This window comes from Leptodactylus fuscus, chromosome 4, assembly GCF_031893055.1.
Source record: "Leptodactylus fuscus isolate aLepFus1 chromosome 4, aLepFus1.hap2, whole genome shotgun sequence".
NCBI classification, from domain to species: domain Eukaryota; kingdom Metazoa; phylum Chordata; class Amphibia; order Anura; family Leptodactylidae; genus Leptodactylus; species Leptodactylus fuscus.
The window spans coordinates 69,157,191-69,176,844 of NC_134268.1; the positions used below are offsets into that span (position 1 = coordinate 69,157,191).

The 19,654-nt window shown below is 40.9% G+C and overlaps 1 protein-coding gene across 2 annotated transcripts in view; it reads right to left on the reverse strand.

Moving 5' to 3' along the window:
- MIB1 (MIB E3 ubiquitin protein ligase 1) overlaps positions 1 to 19,654 on the reverse strand; it is a 64,835-nt gene that overhangs the window by 23,745 nt on the left and 21,436 nt on the right. For both annotated transcript variants that reach the window (XM_075270612.1, XM_075270613.1), the window contains exons 6-12: positions 19,236 to 19,440; positions 17,899 to 18,082; positions 16,027 to 16,171; positions 15,772 to 15,905; positions 14,387 to 14,494; positions 13,606 to 13,803; positions 9,810 to 9,961 (exon numbers count right to left, since the gene is read on the reverse strand). In XM_075270612.1, the coding sequence (XP_075126713.1) occupies positions 9,810 to 9,961; positions 13,606 to 13,803; positions 14,387 to 14,494; positions 15,772 to 15,905; positions 16,027 to 16,171; positions 17,899 to 18,082; positions 19,236 to 19,440 (1,126 nt within the window). The remainder of the gene's footprint in view (positions 1 to 9,809; positions 9,962 to 13,605; positions 13,804 to 14,386; positions 14,495 to 15,771; positions 15,906 to 16,026; positions 16,172 to 17,898; positions 18,083 to 19,235; positions 19,441 to 19,654) is intronic.

Sequence of the window (19,654 nt, forward strand, 5' to 3'; positions counted from 1 at the left end):
ATATTCCTTTTATTTAGTTTAGTTTTTTTTTTTGTTTGTTTTTTTACCTAAGATTTAACTATTTACTAAGCAATCTTACTTTACATTGTGTCTTAGGCCTTTCTTTCTTACTCCAGATATTATATGGCAATGCAGCACTATTAGGCCACATGTAACAATTTCTGCTCTGAATTTATAGCCGTGCAAAAGTTCTTCCCTTCCAGCTTCTTCTGTGGACAAGCCTGTGTCGAGTACATACTTCTTTATGTACCCATATGGACATACAATGCTATGGAATGTAAAGAAGTATGTATTTTCACCAGGTGCAAACTCCTCTTGCAAGAAAGTCACCTCCTTACGCTGCAATATTTACTGGACTTACAGCACTGCAGACAGGTACAAAGAAAGGTTAAGATGCCAAGTAATATGCCCTCTGCTCATCTTATATATGTGTGACTAGCGTGAATAGCTTATTACTTAAGAAAGAAAAAAGTTTGTGTTTTGTGACATTTACCACTATATTTATGTATAATAGTTTATGTTTCTTTGGCTATGTTCTACATTTGTTTTTGTCATACTGTAGGTACGATGTTCTAATGCTACATGAACAAATAGGATATATATATATATATATATATATATATATATATACACACATACATATATATATATATATACACACACACACATACATATATTATACATATAGTGCTTATATAAATCACATATGCTGCCTTAGATAAGGGACACAAACTACTAATGTGAACACTGATAAGACAGTACCTATATACACACACACATTATATATATATATATATATTTTACACATATATACACACACAGATATTGTAAATGACCTGATAAATCTCCTCCTCGGTAAAATGCAGCACTGGCACAAACTATTAGGCCACATTACACGCCATAGCCATCTAAAATTTCTGTCCATGACTACACCACCAGTCCTTATAGCAGAAATCTGCAGACACCACAGCACTGCTGCAGGCCAAAGCCAGCACTCACAGAGTTAAACAGAGCAAAACAATAGTATTCAGAGGAGCAAAACTATAAATGGACATTATGTACCTTTGATGAGACGCAGATGGGCACATCTGACACAGAATTATTTAGTTAAGCTTCGTGTAAAACAAATTAAACTCGAGTTTCCCTTAAAAGGGGTATAAAGCGTCTCAAAAGTCCTTGCCGAGGTTTTTAAAGAAACATGCTGGGAAGTGTAATGAATAGTGTTTCACCAGCAGCGTCTGCACTTCCTGCCAGAGAGGCTTTACATTCACTAATGGACGAACTGCAGACATTCAATGGGTAACCTACACGTAGAGGAGAGTTACTGAAGTGATGGGGTGCACACGTCGAGGCAGTGGCTAGTGAACTGACAAGACCTCGGGCCGGACGAACATTGAGTCACTCTAGAATGTCAAATCCATCACTTAGATCAGCTGTTCCCTTCTAAACCCAGGACAGTGTGAACTGTGAGCATGTGCTGACATGGTCGTAACTCAAACATTTCCAACGCCTGACTGACATGGGGAACAGATGCTGACATTATCAAATGCTGCAGTGCTTTTTTTCCATGGCCTTTTCTTGCCCTGATATGGCAAATGCATGAACAGGAATTGCCATCCAAGAGCACACTTGAGCAGCTGGATCTGCAGAAGAGTTCACATATAACTGGTATAAATAGCCGCCAGTTTTAGTGGTGACTTTATGGCTGGGTTCAGGGAGAGGCAGCACCTGCTATGTTTCTATTAGGACTTGTATGGTGTAAGGAATAGATTTACATGATCGTGGTCACAGTCTGGTAGACGAGCGCCATATGCTGCAGTGTATCATAGAAATCATTAGAAGCCCAGCAAACTGCAACATAATTTATTACACGGAAATTAAAGTGACTGCAGGAGACACGCCACACGCCAACATTTACCCACAATTCTTGCCCTTGTGCCTATCATACACTATATAATGTACCTAGAGGAAATAGAGGAGACACCCATTTGTGCTTATTACATTTTATGCTGTTTATATTATGTATACCGTCTTAAATATTAGGAAAAAGTAGATTATCTAAAAAAAAAAATCTCCTTGTATTAATGATAGTAGGCAGGGCCTGTTTTCCAGCACACACATTTCAAGTCTGGATACTGCAGTCTGCATATATACAGTCTCTTCTTTTCCCTGCCGCGACCATCAAAGACTATATGTGGCTGCACGTACAGTACATCTCCTGATGAACACTCGCTCTGTGTAGCTTTCTCCCACTGCGCTGCAATGCTTTGCTAAAGCTGGTAAAATGGAACCAAATCACCTCTTCAATGGATTTGGTCCCCTTCAACCAGCTGTAGGATTGCATTGAGGACTACAACTTCCAAGAAATGCTGCCTGCTAGGGAAATATACTGCAGTGGAATTCATTATTCTTTGGAGGATTATTTTTTATTTTTTTTTACCATCTAAATGTGATTTGTAACTTTAATGTGAATTATGCAATAAAATCTTGCAATATATCAGTCATGTAGCAGTCATTTCTTATATCATTAATAGTAATAACAATAATAATATGAATTAAGACATTTGCATCCTATAATCTGAGTGTTGGTGTGTAAACTAGGTTATCAGACATAGAATACTGGTCTATTTAATATTAACATGAAGTTCTTTTATTTGTTATCAGACAAATATTAAACATACATATCCATTTCTACACTGCATGGTTCTCACTCCACATACATGAAGGTAGACTGTGAACAATGAAGTATATTCCCTTAGACTATATATATGTACGTATATCTTATACACACACATTACCTCAATCATATAGCTATTAATAATGAAAGCCAATGACCTGGACATTGCTAAGAATTAAACGGCTCTTGGACCCAACTAGAAATGATGCAGGCCATTCACGTACCCGAACATCACAGCAGCACACAGCACCGAGTCTGCAGTCTGTGTTTACCGCATGAACTGAGAATCTCCCTGTGCATACATTAAACAGATCCATAGGCCCCTATTTACCAGAGTCCTCGTGGTCAGTATACGTCAGGGGTATGGAAGAGTGCAGCAGATGGAGCCATTCTATGCAGAGGATCCCAGGGTTTTTTAAAAAAAAAAAAAAAAAGTATACTGCGCAGTCTGCATTTTCTTTTTTTCTTTCAATAGGAGCCTATGCCTCAGGGAGATCTGTTGAATGAATACGTCTGATATGTTCACAGTGTGAAAGGAGTCTTATAAAGCCGTCACCTGATAACAGGTTCAGGATCAATTCCCTCCCATTTTATCAATGTACTCAGAGACAATAAATAAATAAATAAATAAATCCAATGTCCCATGGACACCAAGGGATGCAGGATCATCTACATTTCTATATTACTACTTATATTACCCCTCTGATGCCCCAAAGTAAAACACTAAGTTACAAAGCAATCTGTGTGGCATCCCAACAACACACCTATATACAGTAGATCACAAACATATGTAAGGTAAATTGTAAAAAAATATTCTAAGCAATACACTATTAATACAAAGCAATATTGTAAGCAATACAATCCCAAATTACTACAAAATAAGTGATAAATCGGTTGATGAATAAATAACCTGACTTGTGTTTACCGTACACTGACTAAATTCTGAAAATGAAAGCTTGCAAATAAAAGACATTCACAATAAGCAGTAAGTACGCCAATTACAGACATCCCATATTAGACGATTACTTAAAGACAAGGAAAGTGGCTTCAATAACAGCAGGAAACAGATGCAGATAAACATTCAGAAATACACAAATATTACAAGTGGTTATGTTGCAGTATTATTAAAAACATTTCACAAGTGCAAGATCCTTATTATTAGCAAACGTCAAAGCATAGGTCGGCTCTAGAGAACCTCTATTCCCTCTGACAACACCTAGGCTAATGTTCTGTTTTGCCTTGTACCACTATGGCTCCCCTGCTGAGCCGCCACCACCTGGAGGTGCCTTTATGAGAATACTATTAGCTCATGGCCAGGTTTGAGCAGCAAATATATTGACAGCTTGCAACTAAATCAGGTCTTAATGGGTCAAGAAGAGCAGGTTTTCACAAGACATGCAAAATGTGGCCAGACTGCAGCACCACACGGCCCCGGCAGGTATACAGACGTCTAGGAGACAAGGAGATTGTAAAACCATCATGACTTATATGGTATCTACATATTTCTGCTCCGCTTGTTTTGTGGATTGCATCATCAGGTATAGTATACATGATCTACCAGTGAGAGTGTGCGCGCTTGGATACATTATACAGTAGCTCCATTATTGAGATTCTAACTTATACAGCTATTTAGAATGAAAATTACTAAGACTGGATAAAAGGAACAAGATGTAAAACTAAAGCAATCACAAAACAAGATTCATTTATACAATGAGAGCATTTTGGAGTTTCCAAACAACACTAAGAAAAACCTCAACATGCCCAGACAGTGAGGATGCATGCTGGCAAATCCACTCAACCAGCCATTATGTATGCAAGTGTTCTTACTCTACCTGACAGCAAGAAAGATCAGACATGTTGGATTTCTCATGGGAGATAAACCATAGCCAGGTGAGTCTCAGAGGCTTATTCCCCTCTACCTTCATTGAGAACACAAGCTGAGCCAAGTGTGCACATGTATGGGTCGCTCAGGAGGAATAGCCGTTAGTTGAGCAACCATGCATCTATGGTACGTGGTCACTTTAAATGAACATTTACCCAATTTAAGTAGTGTCTAATCTACGGGAACAATGGAGTAGTTTACAACCTCTAAATGTGTCTTCAGTGACACATCTTCATAGCTGTAAAAAGTTAATTACAATGGAAAGCAATCTCACATGAGTGATCAACGTCAATATATATGCCTACAAGGAAATGGCTGCTTAAGACATGTATGCGGCATAGTACAGGGACGATCTGTACACTCACCGCGGCTTGCTGGGATTCTCCTGCCTTCTCATTCCCCAACTGTACAATACAAACCCTACCGTGAAAGGGTTAATCCAATTTTTAGCTCGTAATCTAGTTAAGCTTAGCTTATTTTCTTGAATTCATATCAAAATCGATACAGCAATAGAAGCGCTTTCCTTACAATCTTCTTTCTTAACCTGTCATCTCCAGACTAAGGACTTTTAGGTTATGTTCACACTTTCAGGTTTTGATGAGGATTCAGACACAGATTCCACACCAAAACCCTCAATGTATCCATGCCAAGTAAATAAGGTATTAGACATCTGATCTGCATGAGGTGCAGCAGAAATATTCTGCGTGGAAATGACCAGACTGCATCTGACCCACTGTATTCACAATCAGGGGGTAAATCTCATGTGGATTTACCGGCACATTCACAGCAGCAGCCTCAGATTTCGGTTGCGGATTCCTTAGGGCTTGTCATAGGCCAATGTACGTTTTCTGACTGTGTGAACATAAGCGTATGCTACATTCACATCTAATTTTTTTTTTATTTGTGGGCAGTGCGCGGCAAGCACATTATAGTCTATGAGGTCCGTGTGCTTTTACTGCACAGCGCTTGAAATTGCGATTGTATTCCGTTCGGGGGGACTCCATGCGGACTGTAACCGGACGGAATACATACGCTAATGTGAACCGACACTTAAAGTGTACACCAAGAAAACTCCTGACAAACCCAGTAAGCATGTCCATAGTCCATTGCCACCTAGCAACATTGCCATTGGGTTGATCCACCCACTGCTATGACATCACCCATCTTATCTGAACAACAAGATGAGTCCTCCAGGTTCCTGAAGGTCCGGCCCGCCCCCAGTGCACCAGCTGCCTAATCTGTATAAGACATCAAAGTATTTCTTTCTCAAAATCTATAAAAAAAGGGACATAAGTGAAAAGGTATAATGTGCTCTGTAATGCAGTGATAGCAGATGAATGTGTTTGGGGAGGTGGAAGACGCCCTTTAAATAAACCCCTTGGATAGCGTCACAGTAGTATTACAGCCTCAGCAGGTAACTTGGAGAAGGGGTGGCTGTGGACCCTAGAATATATCTAATCTTTTAGAGGTATACAGTGGGAGACCTCTCTATACATACTTCCTACATGCAGCAAAAATGTAGTTTACGCTTGAATATTTTATTGCAGTTCATATCTACGTTACAAGAAGATCGGTCCTACTCATACATCAGTTATGGGGAACACGTCTGCATGAATGTGCTAGTTATTACAGCAATACAAGCACACACATGATACTGGGGGACTCGGCAGTCGGGCCCCCAACAAACAGACACTGATCCCCTGTCCTGTGGATTTGGCATAAGTGTCTTTAATGGCACATGGACCATCAAATTCACTGCTATGGCCTATTAAGTATTTTCCAATATAGCGCCACCGAGAGATGAGTCACTTGAATAGCGCTGCGTTAAACTACATACGCGTGTATATCAGAGACTCCTTTTGGAGAGTCTGTCAGAACATCCAGATGAAAATTTTTGTCCGGCGATATCTGTAAAGAAAAAACACCAGACTACCGACAGACCCCATTATTGGCAAGTCGGGATCCACTGGTGTCTGTTCTGTTCTTCTGCTCCTGCGATGAACCAGAACAACGATACCCTGATGCAAATGAGTATTGACACTGACTCAAATTTATTAAGTGTTAGCAAAGTTTGGAGTCCTCCTCAAATTAAAAGAAATATTTTATATAATACAAATATAAATATTGCAAACCGTATATACTCGAGTATAAGCCGACCCAAATATAAGCCGAGGCCCCTAATTTTACCACAAAAAACTGGGAAAACTTATTGGCTTGAGTATAAGCAGGGGAGGGGGGGGGGATGCAGCAGCTACTGGAAAATTTCAAAAATTAAAATGGCCAGAATTTTTGGTGGAGTAGGTGCTGGGGAAGGGGAGGGGGTGTTTTGGTTGTCTGTCTGCCCCTTCCATGAGCTTGAGGACTGGATTCCCCCCCCCCCCACTTGGAATTCAGTCTGGCTGAATATAGGGTATCTGCAGTGCTCCTATTAACCCCTTCCCGACGGAATAGGAGCACTGCAGATCCCCTATATTCAGTAGACCGAGCACTTTCAGATATAGGGATACCTAATGTGTATGTGTTTCACAGTCATTTTCTACTTTGAGGGCGGGTTTACACCAGCGCTCAATCTCCGTTATGTAGGTCTCTGTTTCCTGCCCGAGAAACTGGGCAGGAGACAGAAACCAGCAGGTAGTTTTAAACCCATTCATGGGTTTGAAATGTGTCCGCCGGTTAGAGTCTTCTGCTCTTCACGGCGAAACAGTTTTTTCTTTAACCGGACAAGAAGTCGGACATGCAGGACTTTGTGTCTGGTTAAAATAAAAAAAAATATATAAATAAAAAAAGGTTTATCCGCGGACAGCAGAAGGCACTCACCGGCGGACAGTGAATATCGGTTTCCATCTTCTGCCGACAGAAAATGGAAACCTGCATAACGGAGATCGGGCGCTGGTGTGAACCCGCCCTTATATGTATTCTAGGGAAACGAGTGATTTAGATTTTTTTTTTTTGTATGTACATTGTGAGCCCCATATAGGGATCACAATGTACATTTTTTTCTCCGATCAGTAAATCCACACAAACACAGGGAGAACATACAAACTCCTTGCAGATGTTGTTTCTGCAGGCTTTGAACCCAGGACTCCAGCGTTGCAATGTTGCTAACCACTGAGCCACCATGTTGCCTCTATTTTATTTTTTTATTATATTTTTTTAGTCCCACCTAGGGGACTTGAAGCCTGCAGCTTTAAAGGTATGGGGCCGGTGGGGACCGATCCCGGGGCTATTTTTAAACTTTTTTTTTTATTGGGGGGGGGGGGGATGTCTCCGGAGGGCATCTCCGCTGTATCTCTTACAGTGGAGATGCCTGAGCTCATGCCTGCGATCTCTTATGTACCTTCCATCAGAGCCGTCATCCACAGTAGATTTTACATTTCTAGAAAATCACTCAGCTTCAGTGTAAACTTAGACAGGAAGTCTGAAAATGTGCTGGATTCACCACAGTGACTAATGCTGGATGATAAATCAGGTGTATCTAGTCCAAGTTTATACCACCTATTAGTTGGCTTATTTTGAACCAGAATTTTACACCAAAATTTTGGCACAATTTGAGCAGATTTTGTCACATTTAAGTCATGTTCTCTTTTCCTGAATCCACTAGTCTAGGCAACTCACAAAAATTGTAGCTCAAACTAGATGAGCCAAAAGTGATCTCGAATGATCAGGCAAATTCACATTTCATCAACATATCTCCTGATAAAAACCCTTTAAATACCACATTCATATAATATACGAAAATGTTAAAAGTACAATTTCCAAAGGTAAAAAAATATAAAAATATTTATCTTCAAATATATAATTGCAAAAACATAAAGATAGGTGGAAATCCAGCAGTTTCAGGCATCAGCTACATGGCAACTTTGACCAGGACACGTCACATGGATAAAGATCGTAGTGTGGTACTGCCTTACTTGCAAGAAACAAAATTAAATGTGGTCATGCTGTGACTTCTAAGTTGCAGCTTCCACAAAAATGGTCAATAAAAATACATCAGGTTTGGATTTCTCAAAGTAGTGGTTAAGACAACTTGCCTCGTTGAAACATGACCACATTACCTATGTGTAGGAAAGTGGCACAGCATTGTCATCATAGAGTCACCATGTAGCCCTTATCTTAAATACTGTTTGTGGCCTAAGCTCTTTATCTTCTATCAATAGGATAGAAAATAAATGCCTGATCAGTGGGTGCCTAACTGCAGAGACCCACACCGATCCTGAAAACAGGGTGTCCTTTTACTCCACTGTGCATTCAGTCTGACTGCAGCCATATTCAATGCAGACATGTCTGGTGGTGGATAGCGCCACTTCAAAGGGAGTGCTGATGCTGTACTTTGCCTGAGAAATAAGTGGGAATACTATCCACCACCAGTCACACCTACTTTCAGCCTGGCTGTGAAGAGACTGAATGTGCAATCAGGGGGAAAGCACCCGCCATTCTCAAAGACCAATGAGACCTCAGTGGTTAGACCCCCACCAATCGGGAATTTATCTTCTATCCTGTAGAAAGAGGACAAATACTTTTCGTGGCATAAAGGGAGAAACCATCTATAACCATCTGTACACTACTATATATGAGAAAAGATTAGCATAGACACTCTTGAATCGACATTGCTTAAAGGCCATGTCCACCTCTGCAGACCATTTTTCCCCACCAATGCAGTTAAACTAAAAAGTAAAGCAACATTGAAAATCGCCTTCATGAAAAAATTGTGCTATAGCCCAGTCAAGGCTGTGGTGTTGGTATGTTGGTAGACCAAACCACAGAACTCCAAATCCTATTTTTCCACAGCTTGACTTAGACTCCTTCATACACAACTAACAGCCAATGTCAGTCAGACGGATTAACGCTCCGCTAATTTCTGAAAAGTCTACTTATTTTATTCCTATGAAAGTTAATAAGAAACAATCAATGCATCTAATGAATATACAATTTTAATATATTTATACAAAGAGTAAAAATAAATTGAATCTGTAACTATTAACCACCCAAACCTGGCCCAACTCCGTGACTACGACTTCATAGTCCTTAAAAACGTATCATCTTAAAAGAGAACATAATCCATAGGCCTACATTGCTCCGTGATATAGCACAGAAAACATCAATAGCTCCATTTCCTTTTGCAATCACTGACAGTGGTTGGTAAATTGGCATAATACATCTCTATTTCCTGCTCAACCCTCGAATCCCCACAGCCATGTGCATGACCATTACACTTCACAATACCAGAGGAATTCATGTCTGGGACCTTACCTGGGATTTCCTCTCAACGCAGCATGATGAAGGGCATTAAATCCATTGTTGTTGGTAATGGTGACGTCGGCTGCTGCTTCTAACAATACAGCCAAAATATCATCCCGCTTTTTGCTGATGGCGTCATGCAGAGGAGTATCGCCTTCCGAATCCTTAAAACCAAATAACACAGTATTGGTAAGTGAGCTACGGTTACCATTACATACTTTGGAAAGTGCTTAATAGTAACAAGGAAAGAAAGCTACCAACTAAAATACTGAACTGCAAAATATTCAATAGAAACTAATTTGGTAAAAACAGAAATTGAAATCTTCTGAAGCTAGAAACATCCATCTGCCGCGAGTACTTCAGCCTGCATGGGGATTCTGGGTGACGTTTATCATGCAATTAAAATAGAGTGGTTTATGCCCAAACGTCTGAAGAGCGGGGAGCAGATCCATGGCTCCAATATTAAGTAAGTCTTCACTCACAGTGGCTGCGAGAGGTGGAACCTGTATCTGTCAGACGCGTACATCATATCCTGTGGATTACCGTATTTTACGGACTATAAGGAGCACTGGACTATAAGGCGCATTGCCCATGAGCGCCTTATAGTCCATCTCGGTTCATATATAAGGCGCACCGGACTATAAGGTGCAGTCCGTTGCGCATTATATGTTATTGAAAGCGGCAGCACGCAGACTTTGCCAGTGGCCGCTTAACCCCCCGCGTGCCAGTCGCTTCTATTGGAAGCGCTCGGCAGGCGAGGAGTGAAAGGGGCTCTATCAGCAAAATCATGCTGATAGAGCCCAACCGTAAAAGTTATATTAAACTACCCCCACGTTTTAAAATAAAACCCTGAAACAGAATGTGAAACTTACCGAACAGTGCAGGGTGGGCGGGCATTCAGGCCTCCTCTTCCTCCGATGTTCCGTCCTCCTCCTCCGGCGCTCGCAAACTGATAATGGCCTGGGCGCATGCGCAGTAGCCGTAGTAGAAGCATTATGATATTGTGCATGCGTCCAGGCCATTATCAGTTTGCGATCGCCGGAGGAAGTGGTCAGGACATCGGAGGAAGAGGAGGCCTGAATGCCCGCCCACCCTGCACCGTTCGGTAAGTTTCACATTCTGTTTCAGGGTTTTATTTTAAAACGGGGGGGGTAGTTTAATATAACTTTTAAGGGTGCATTCACACTACAGAATGCCAGCGTGTATCACAGCCGTACACGCCGGCGTTACAGCAGGGCTGCCGGACTGCTTTTTTCCATTCATTTCTATGGGGAGCGCTCGCATGCCGGCTCCCATAGAAATGAATGGGAAGTGTCCGGCAGCCCTGCTGTAACGCCGGCGTGTACGGCTGTGATACACGCCGGCGTTCCGTAGTGTGAATGCACCCTTACGGTGCCTTTTATGTATGTATGGAAGCGGCACACAGACTTTGCCGCCGCTTCCATCCATATATAAGGCGCACCGGACTATAAGGCGCACTTACGATTTCTGAGGAATTCGTAGGTTTTTATGTGCGCCTTATAGTCCGGAAAATACGGTAGCCATAAAAGAACCAGACAGAAATGCCTCTTTAACCCCTTCCCACCGATGGCATTTTTTGATTTTCGTTTTGGACTCCCCTCCTTCCAAAACCCATAACATTTTTATTTCTCTGCTCTCAGAGCCATATGAGGTCTTTATGTTTGTGGGACAAATTTTTCTTCATGATGCTACCATTATTTATTCTGTACAATGTACTGGGAAGCTGGTAAAAAAAAAATTCAGAATGGGGGGATTTGAAGTAAAAGTGCATTTGTGCGATTTTCTTACGGGCTTCGTGTTTACGGCGTTCACTGTGCAGTGAAAATGACATGTCACCTGTATTCTATGTTATGGTACGATTCTGCAGATACCAAATTTATATGGTTTTATTTACATTTTAACTCCTTAACAAAAATCCAAAACTGTGCCAATTTTTTTTTTTTTCTAAAAGTCGCCATATTCTGACACCCATAACTTTTTTATACTTCCATGTTCGGGGATGTATAGGGCGTCTTTTTTTGCAGGGCAGGGTGTACTTTTTATTTATACCATTTTGGGGAAATGCTATTGCTTTGATCATTTTTTATTCAAATTTTTATCAGAGGCAAAACAGTGAAAAATGGCGGTTTGGCACTTTTTACTTTTTTTTTCCTGCTACGGCGTTTACCGTACAGGAAAAATATTTTTATAGTTTTGTAGAGCAGCCGTTTTTGAACACAGGGATACCTAACATGTATGTGTTTCACAGTATTTAACTACTTTTATACGTGTTCTAGGGAAAGGGGGTGATTTGAAGTTTTAATACTTTTTAATTTCTTATATTTTTTTTAAAAAAAATTTAAAATAATTTTTTACATTTATTAGACCCCCTATGGGTCTTGAACCCCAGGGGGTCTGATCACTAATGCAATGCATTACAATGCTAATGCATTTCAATACATTGCAAAAAATCGTCATTTCTTTTGCAGGCTGCATAGATCCTTTACAAGGATCCTGGCTGTCATGCCAACATGACGTCGGCCCTGGAGCATAATCAACGGCAAAATGGCGGCGCCCATGCGCCGCCGGAAAAATGGCGACTCGGTCAGCTTTGACTGAGGGGTTAATGCCTCCCAATCAGTGCGGGCACCGACCGGAGGCATTAGCGCGGGGTGTCTACTGTGTAAAACAGTAGACAGCCGGCAGCTATGGCGGCCACCATAGTTAAACACCCGGCGTCCACTGTACTATTACGGTGGATGTCGGGAAGGGGTTAAAGGCAAACTTCAACCCCCCAAGCACCATGTTACAGAGCACATTACAATGATAAACATTATACTTTTCTTATATACATTGCATTTGCAGATTTGTAAAAAAAAAAAAACAACATTGAAAACAACAATGAGGCAGTTGCCACTCAGACTCCTTCCTGCACGCCACCCCATGCAGTAAGACAGAATTCTCCTACTGCTTTGACATCACCCATCCTACTTAAGTAATAACAGCAACACTCCCAGACTTCAAAGTTGGTTTTCTCCAAACCTACAAATGTGACATACACAGTAAAGGAATATTGTCCATCACTGAAATGTGGTCTGTAATGAAGTGGTGAAAGATGAATATGCTTGGGTGAGAGGGCAGACTTGCAACTTTTTTGTTTTATTCCACTCTCGTCAGTTTCCTGTAGGGAATGGGTGTGAAGATGGGCGAGGCCCCGGGCCAATCAGAGTTATGAAAATGTGCATCGTTCAGAGTCCACCTTTCATATTTTTTCAATGGGAGGCAAAGATCACAGTAGGACGCGGAAAAAAGAAGCATCCTGCTTAATCTTGCTGTGGATACCGCTGCTGATTCAGTGACTCAAGACTCCCTGCAGATTAGGCCTATTCAGGGATGCCAATGCGCTACATCAGAATCCTGTCACGGCTAGACTGCAGCGAAAATGCTGTCGGCAGAAAACGAAGAGGAATTCCTCATCCCATCAATTTCTATGAGACAGGCTGCTGACAAAGTACAGCAAAAGATATTATAACCCTGCATATGTACAGAACTGCAGTGCATCCAAAAAAAGACAAAAAACAAAACAAAGTAGAACGGTCTGGCGTAGATTTTGCCTTCACTTATGTCTGCCTCCATTTCTATCCTCCTCTTAAAAAAAATTTGAGTTGAGGAGAGAAATACATAATAAGTATATACATATAAAGCACAGAGTAAGATTTAAAATCTGCAAATACAAACGATTACCATTCAGTTATTTAATGTCTTCAAAGTTATTTGGCAAAATATGCCATAAGTAAAAATGAATTACCTGTAGGCTTGGATGGCAACCAAAATCCAGCAGCGTTTTTACAACCTGCAAGTGGCCTTTGTTCACAGCAATATGGAGTGGCGTTTGCCTGCGCTTATTTCGGGCATTTAAATCTGCACCACCTCTTTGTAAGACTTCAATAACAGCGCCTTCATCACCAAACGCTGCATGATGCACTGCCCGGTCTCCATCTTTATCCTATAAGATTAATAAATTATGTCAATACACAAACATCAAAGAATATTAAAATATAAAAAAAAATGATAAAAGAAAAGGCAGGCTGACTGTTTAGGCAAAGGAAGTTCATTAGATACATTTATATGAAAGAAGCTTCTTAGTGGTGGCTAAAGGTACAATATCATTTATAAGGGTTTTCCGGCTCCAAATGTATTTTTCATACTGATGATCTATCCACAGCATGTGATATGTGGAATTCTAATATCTGGATCCCCTGCAGATCAACTGTTCTGACATCTATCAGACGCCTGAAGCTGCTATAGTGGACGTGTTCAAGTAATAGAGCAGCGCTGTAGCCCTATCCACTCTATAGCAGTGGTTCAAAGGAATTGTAGCACTACTCCTATACCTTGCATACAAGAAGCCTTCTCTTGGTATTGTAAGCCATATGCATAGAAACAAACTCCGATCTGACACTAACAGCATTTACTACTAATCAACCACCTTACTAAAATAACACACACTTCTAAGTATGTTATATTAAGAATTAGGTAAGAGTCGCAGTTATGCAGTATAATAGCATAAAACACTTTTACGGCATTACCTCAGCTTCCACATCTACATTGTGTTTCAGAAGCAACTTCAAAATGTCCACATGTCCATTCTGACTTGCTGCTTGCATAGCTGTATGTCCGGCACACTGCCCATTCACCTATTAAAAATGACAAACACACATAAATCATAATAATAATAATAATAATAATAATAATAATAATAATATAGCACTCAATACAGTGAATAACTGCACTTTTTCTACACTTTGTGTACAAGACTTAGTAAAATCTTGTTCACTTTGCACACAATGCCATGTCAGCAGTTCTACATCGTATCTGATGGCATCAGGTCAATAAACCAAAAAGGCTTCAACATAGAAAAATAGTTATTATACTGTATCATTTAATGTCAGTACAGTTACAGCAATACCAAAACTATTCAGGGTTTTGTTTTTTACATTTTAAAATTCCCCATACTTAAAAATAAATAAATACATACACTTTTGGAGTCGCCATATTCTGGTCTCCGTACCCTTTTAAAATTTCAGTGCATGGGGAAACATAAAGCGTCTTTTTTATGGGGGCCAGAGGTACTCCCCATCTTACAAACCCCATAGTTTTATTTTATTACATTTAAACCTCCCCCCCCCCACCCCCCGGAAAAAACAACCTACAACTTGCAAAATAAAGAACTGACACCTATAACATTTTTATACTTCTGTGTATGTGTAAGGTGTTGTATTTCCAGATTTATATTTATTTTTATCATTTTGGGGAATGTTTATTGCTTTTTATTCAAATTTTTATGAGGCAAAAGAGAGAAAAAAACAGCTTCGGCTCCTTTAAACATCTTTGTGGCCCGATTGCTTTTGGACACAGGAATATCTAACATATATGTGTTTCACGTAGTTTTGTTTTTTTTAGTTTTATATATGTTCTAGGGAAAAGGAAGTGCTTGTAATTTAATTTTTCTTTTTAATTGTAATTATTAGACCACCTAGGGGCCTTAAACCCCAGCGGGTCTGGTCACTAATGCATTACAAAATATTGACATTTGTAATACAGGCAGTATAGAGCAGGCGGTGATACAAATAAATGGTAGACAAGCCTAGGAACCTTTCATAGGCTCCTGACTGAACTGACAACAGATCACCATCCTTGGATCTCATTCTGGGGGCTGGTGATACATGGCAAAATGGCAACACCCATGCACTACTACAAAAATGGCGTTCCTGAAGTTAATGCCAATGATCAGTGCAAACACTGATTGGGGGTATCAGCACCAAACAGTGGTCGCCTTATTTAAATGGGTTAAATTGAAAATCTTTGGTTAGCCGGCATAGTAGAAACGCACTACTCAGAATTGTAATTAAAAACTGTATGCAATAGTGTCAATGGTGCCAGTGAAACACAGTCCAAAATAAAACTTCCTTACATCCACATCTGGCCTCTTCAGCAAATCCTCTACTTTAGCGACATCCCCATTTGCAGCTGCTTTCACCAGTTCCTCATTAAGATCTCCAGATTCTTGTGTTTCAAACAGTTTCTTCAAGAGTTGTGACAGTCTCTCTAAGGAAATGAATGATTTAGGAGTGTCAAACTTAATAATGCTCAGTGCAGATGTATTATAGTCATTACCTTGGCCAGGGAGGCTAGAGAACAGAGCTGACAATAAGCCATGCAGGATTACCTCCAGTTGCACTACTGATTGCCGATCCTACAGAAGCCACCTTGGAAACAGCAGTTGGGTTGTACGTCCAAGATGTTCCACAAACTTCCACTTTCAAGTCACTGTCTGAATAAATCTGCTGAACTCTTCCAACTTTACCTAGAGTCTTCATAACACAAAAGCATGAAAGTACCAAATTATTAGTAGTAATAAAAAATATTTACTGAAACAGATCAAACATACTATTTCAAGTTATATGGTGTGTTTGTGTATTATGTGCAAAACTTATGTTACAACCTTAGGCTGCATTCACACTACGTAACGCCCTGCGTGTATCACAGCCGTACACGCCGGCGTTACAGCAGGGCTACCGAACACTTCCCATTCATTTCTTTCACTGTGAGCAGTCCCATTGAAGTGAATGGGAAGTGCCGGCGTATACGGCAAGCTCTGCTCATGCCGAGCCGTACACGCCGGCACTTCCCATTCACTTTAATGGGACTGCTCGCAGTGAAAGAAGCAGCCCATACATTTCTATGGGGAGCGTTCGTAAGCCGGCTCCCATAGAAATGAATGGAGCTGCTTTATACGCCGCTTATTCTGAACGTGTTTTACGTTCAGAATAAGCTTCAGTATACGTAGTGTGAATGCCCCCTTAGTCTGTTTACTGCTAAATAGGTTAAGAAAATGTTCAAACCCTCTTATACAATACCAAATAAAATAAAAAAAAATAATAATTACATGCCTTCTAAACTATAAGGGTAAGTTCACACACGTTTTTTTGGTCAGGGTTTTGAGGCCGTATCTGCCTCAAAACCCTGACCACAAAGACGGCTCCCATTGAAATCAATGGGAGTTGCTCAGCTCTTTTTTCCGGGTGCCGTTTCTTCCGGCTCCCGGCAAAGAGAAGCGACATGCTCATTCTTCAGGCCGAGTCGCCTCGCGATTCGACCTGAAGACACGCCCTCCTCCGGACTAGAGCCATCCATTGGACAAAAAAATTCCTGCAAGACTGAAATTTTCATTTGGTGATTTTAGAGGAAAAAAAAACAAAAAACCTTGTATAGAGTTTTTAAAGAAACTCAACAGGGAAGTTTCTCTGGGCACGTTGGCAAACTAACCAGAGACCTTTTGTGGATGTAGACTTGCTCAAATCCTTCAGTCTCTTCATGTAATCCCAGACAGACTGGGTGATGTTGAGATCAGGGCTCTGCCATATCATAATTTTTTTAGGACTCCTCCAAATTGTTAAAGAGGACCTTTCACCACCTGGGGCACATGCAGTTTTATATACTGCTAGAAAGCGGACAGTGCACTGAATTCGGCTTCCACAATCTGTGCTCTTCACCGTCATTCAGGAACGCCCTTCCTAACAGCAGCACCTATAGCGCTGTGAGGAAGAATCCTCCCCTCCTGATAGTACTCGTCCATAAACGAGTACTAGGGGGGTCGTTCCTTACCGCTCTCACAGTACAGTGCGATAGGCGCTGCTGTGAGGAAGGGCATTCCTGACAGACTGTCAGGAACGCCCTTCTGACGGTGAAGAGCTATGGTACCGACAAAGATAGCTCTTCACCAGGGGCACAGATTGGGAAAGCCAAATTCAGCGTGCTGTCAGCTTTTTAGCGGTATATAAAACCGCATGTGCCCCAGGTGGTGAAAGGTTCTCTTTAACTGACAAAAACAAACTTAACACTTCTGTTTCTGAAGGTATTCTTATTTTTGCTCAAACCTTTCGCTCAGTACTGTATAATCTGGCACAGATCATCATTTTGATAACTTTTGAAGAATAACTCTCTTAAGTACCATTGTCAACATGTTTCTTAGTAGTACTATTCAAAAAGCAAGCAAAAATGTAATAAATAGGCAAAACAGAATATTTTGATGACTTACAGGAAGCATGGCTTCTGCCCATTCTCCATGACCTCTTTGGAGTAGTTTTATTCTCTCTAGGTCATAGCAGATCTGTACAAGATCCCCCACTTGAAATTGTGAAGTTCCTCCTTCAGCACCTTGTGCAGCGTCCCCACTTCGGACAACATTGGCTTTGGTAAGAACAGCTGGATTGAAAGTCCATCTAAGAAATGAATTGTAAATCACTTTATTAATTACTTAAAAACCACAATAAGTACGAGGTATATATATGTCCCTTAGTAAGAGGCTTTAAGTTTTTGCATGGTGTTTTGCACCAGAGCTGCACAACCACTGGGTATTTGCTGTTTTATACAGCAAGGACCTGGCAGCAGTCTCAGTGATTGGAGACAGCTCTAATCACGGACAATTAACCCCTTAAATGCTGCAGTCAATACTGACAATGGCAACTGAGATGTTACTTTTACTTTCAGCCTCCTGTTTGGCTATGGATGGGCTCTCCTGGTGGGAGATTATTGGAGATGTTGCTACAGCAGTCAGGAGCCTTCTGATGCCTCCCAGGCCTGCCAATGCTATATGACTCTTTTTTCTCATTAAAAAGGAGGCGAAAAAAAAAGGTTAAAAAAAAAGTCTATTTTTATTTTATTTCTGTAAAATGACTTTGCCAAAAAATATAGGGGGGCTAAATGGCAAGTACGAATCACTTTGACGATGGGGGGGGGGGGGTTGGGGGTGATGTTATGAGCAAAAGTCCCCTACCTTTGAGTTATCAGGAGAATAACACTCATTTTCTCCTCTCCCTGCACTTCCCTGTCAGCTGCACATGTTCTCCTACACGCCAGTTAAACCGAAAGTACGAGTATATGCACCTCCACTTTAACCAGTGATATTTCTATATTTTTCAGGATCACATGACAAATGAAAAATTTAACGGCCCCAAATCGAGTAATACGCCATCTCCATAGACAAGAGACTGCCTGCTGATCCTTCTATAAAAATTATATAAATAAATGCCTGCTTATCAAGACCCTTACCCATAACAAGAATTTGCAGACCCAAGAATATCCCATGTGACTGGAGCAATGGTGAACTAGTACATGACTGTTTACTTCTACTGCCTGTGATCAAAGTCCTTGGAGGCCTATAGAAGAAGGAGGCGAGCACCAATGCGGACCACTGCCTCATTCAACCTGTTCATTCATTCGTTTTCCATATGTCCCTGTGATCTTAAGGACTAAGAAACACTGGCCATAGGACTGACACCAATAAGAACGTTTATATCTGTGGCCATCTTCACAGTTTTGCGTTTCAGTCTCAGTTTCCATGAGATGTTAAATATTCTGTATGACTTTACTCACCTATTTCCACTGGGATACTGCACAACAATATCATGATCTTCATCAATGCCGCAGACAGTGCCCGTGGTTGTTAATGTCTCGAACATGCCATCGGTCCATCCACCATGGCCATGCTGCAATGACTGGACGATTTCCAACTCCAAATCAATATTCACGAGGTCTCCGATAAGCAAGCCGCCAGGGTTACGATTACCATTTTGCTCACCTAAACAACATAACAAATATTTACACAATCCTCACAACTGTACGATTTTTATTTTAAGGGCAATACTTTTTCAGCTTAGATATTGATGACTTATCGTTAGGTTTGATAACCAGTGGCAGATCGGTGTGGGGGGGGGGGGGGTTTCAACACTCAGCACACTCCTAACCAGCTGAGTATCAGGATTAGGAATAACCACTATCCATCCACTATACAG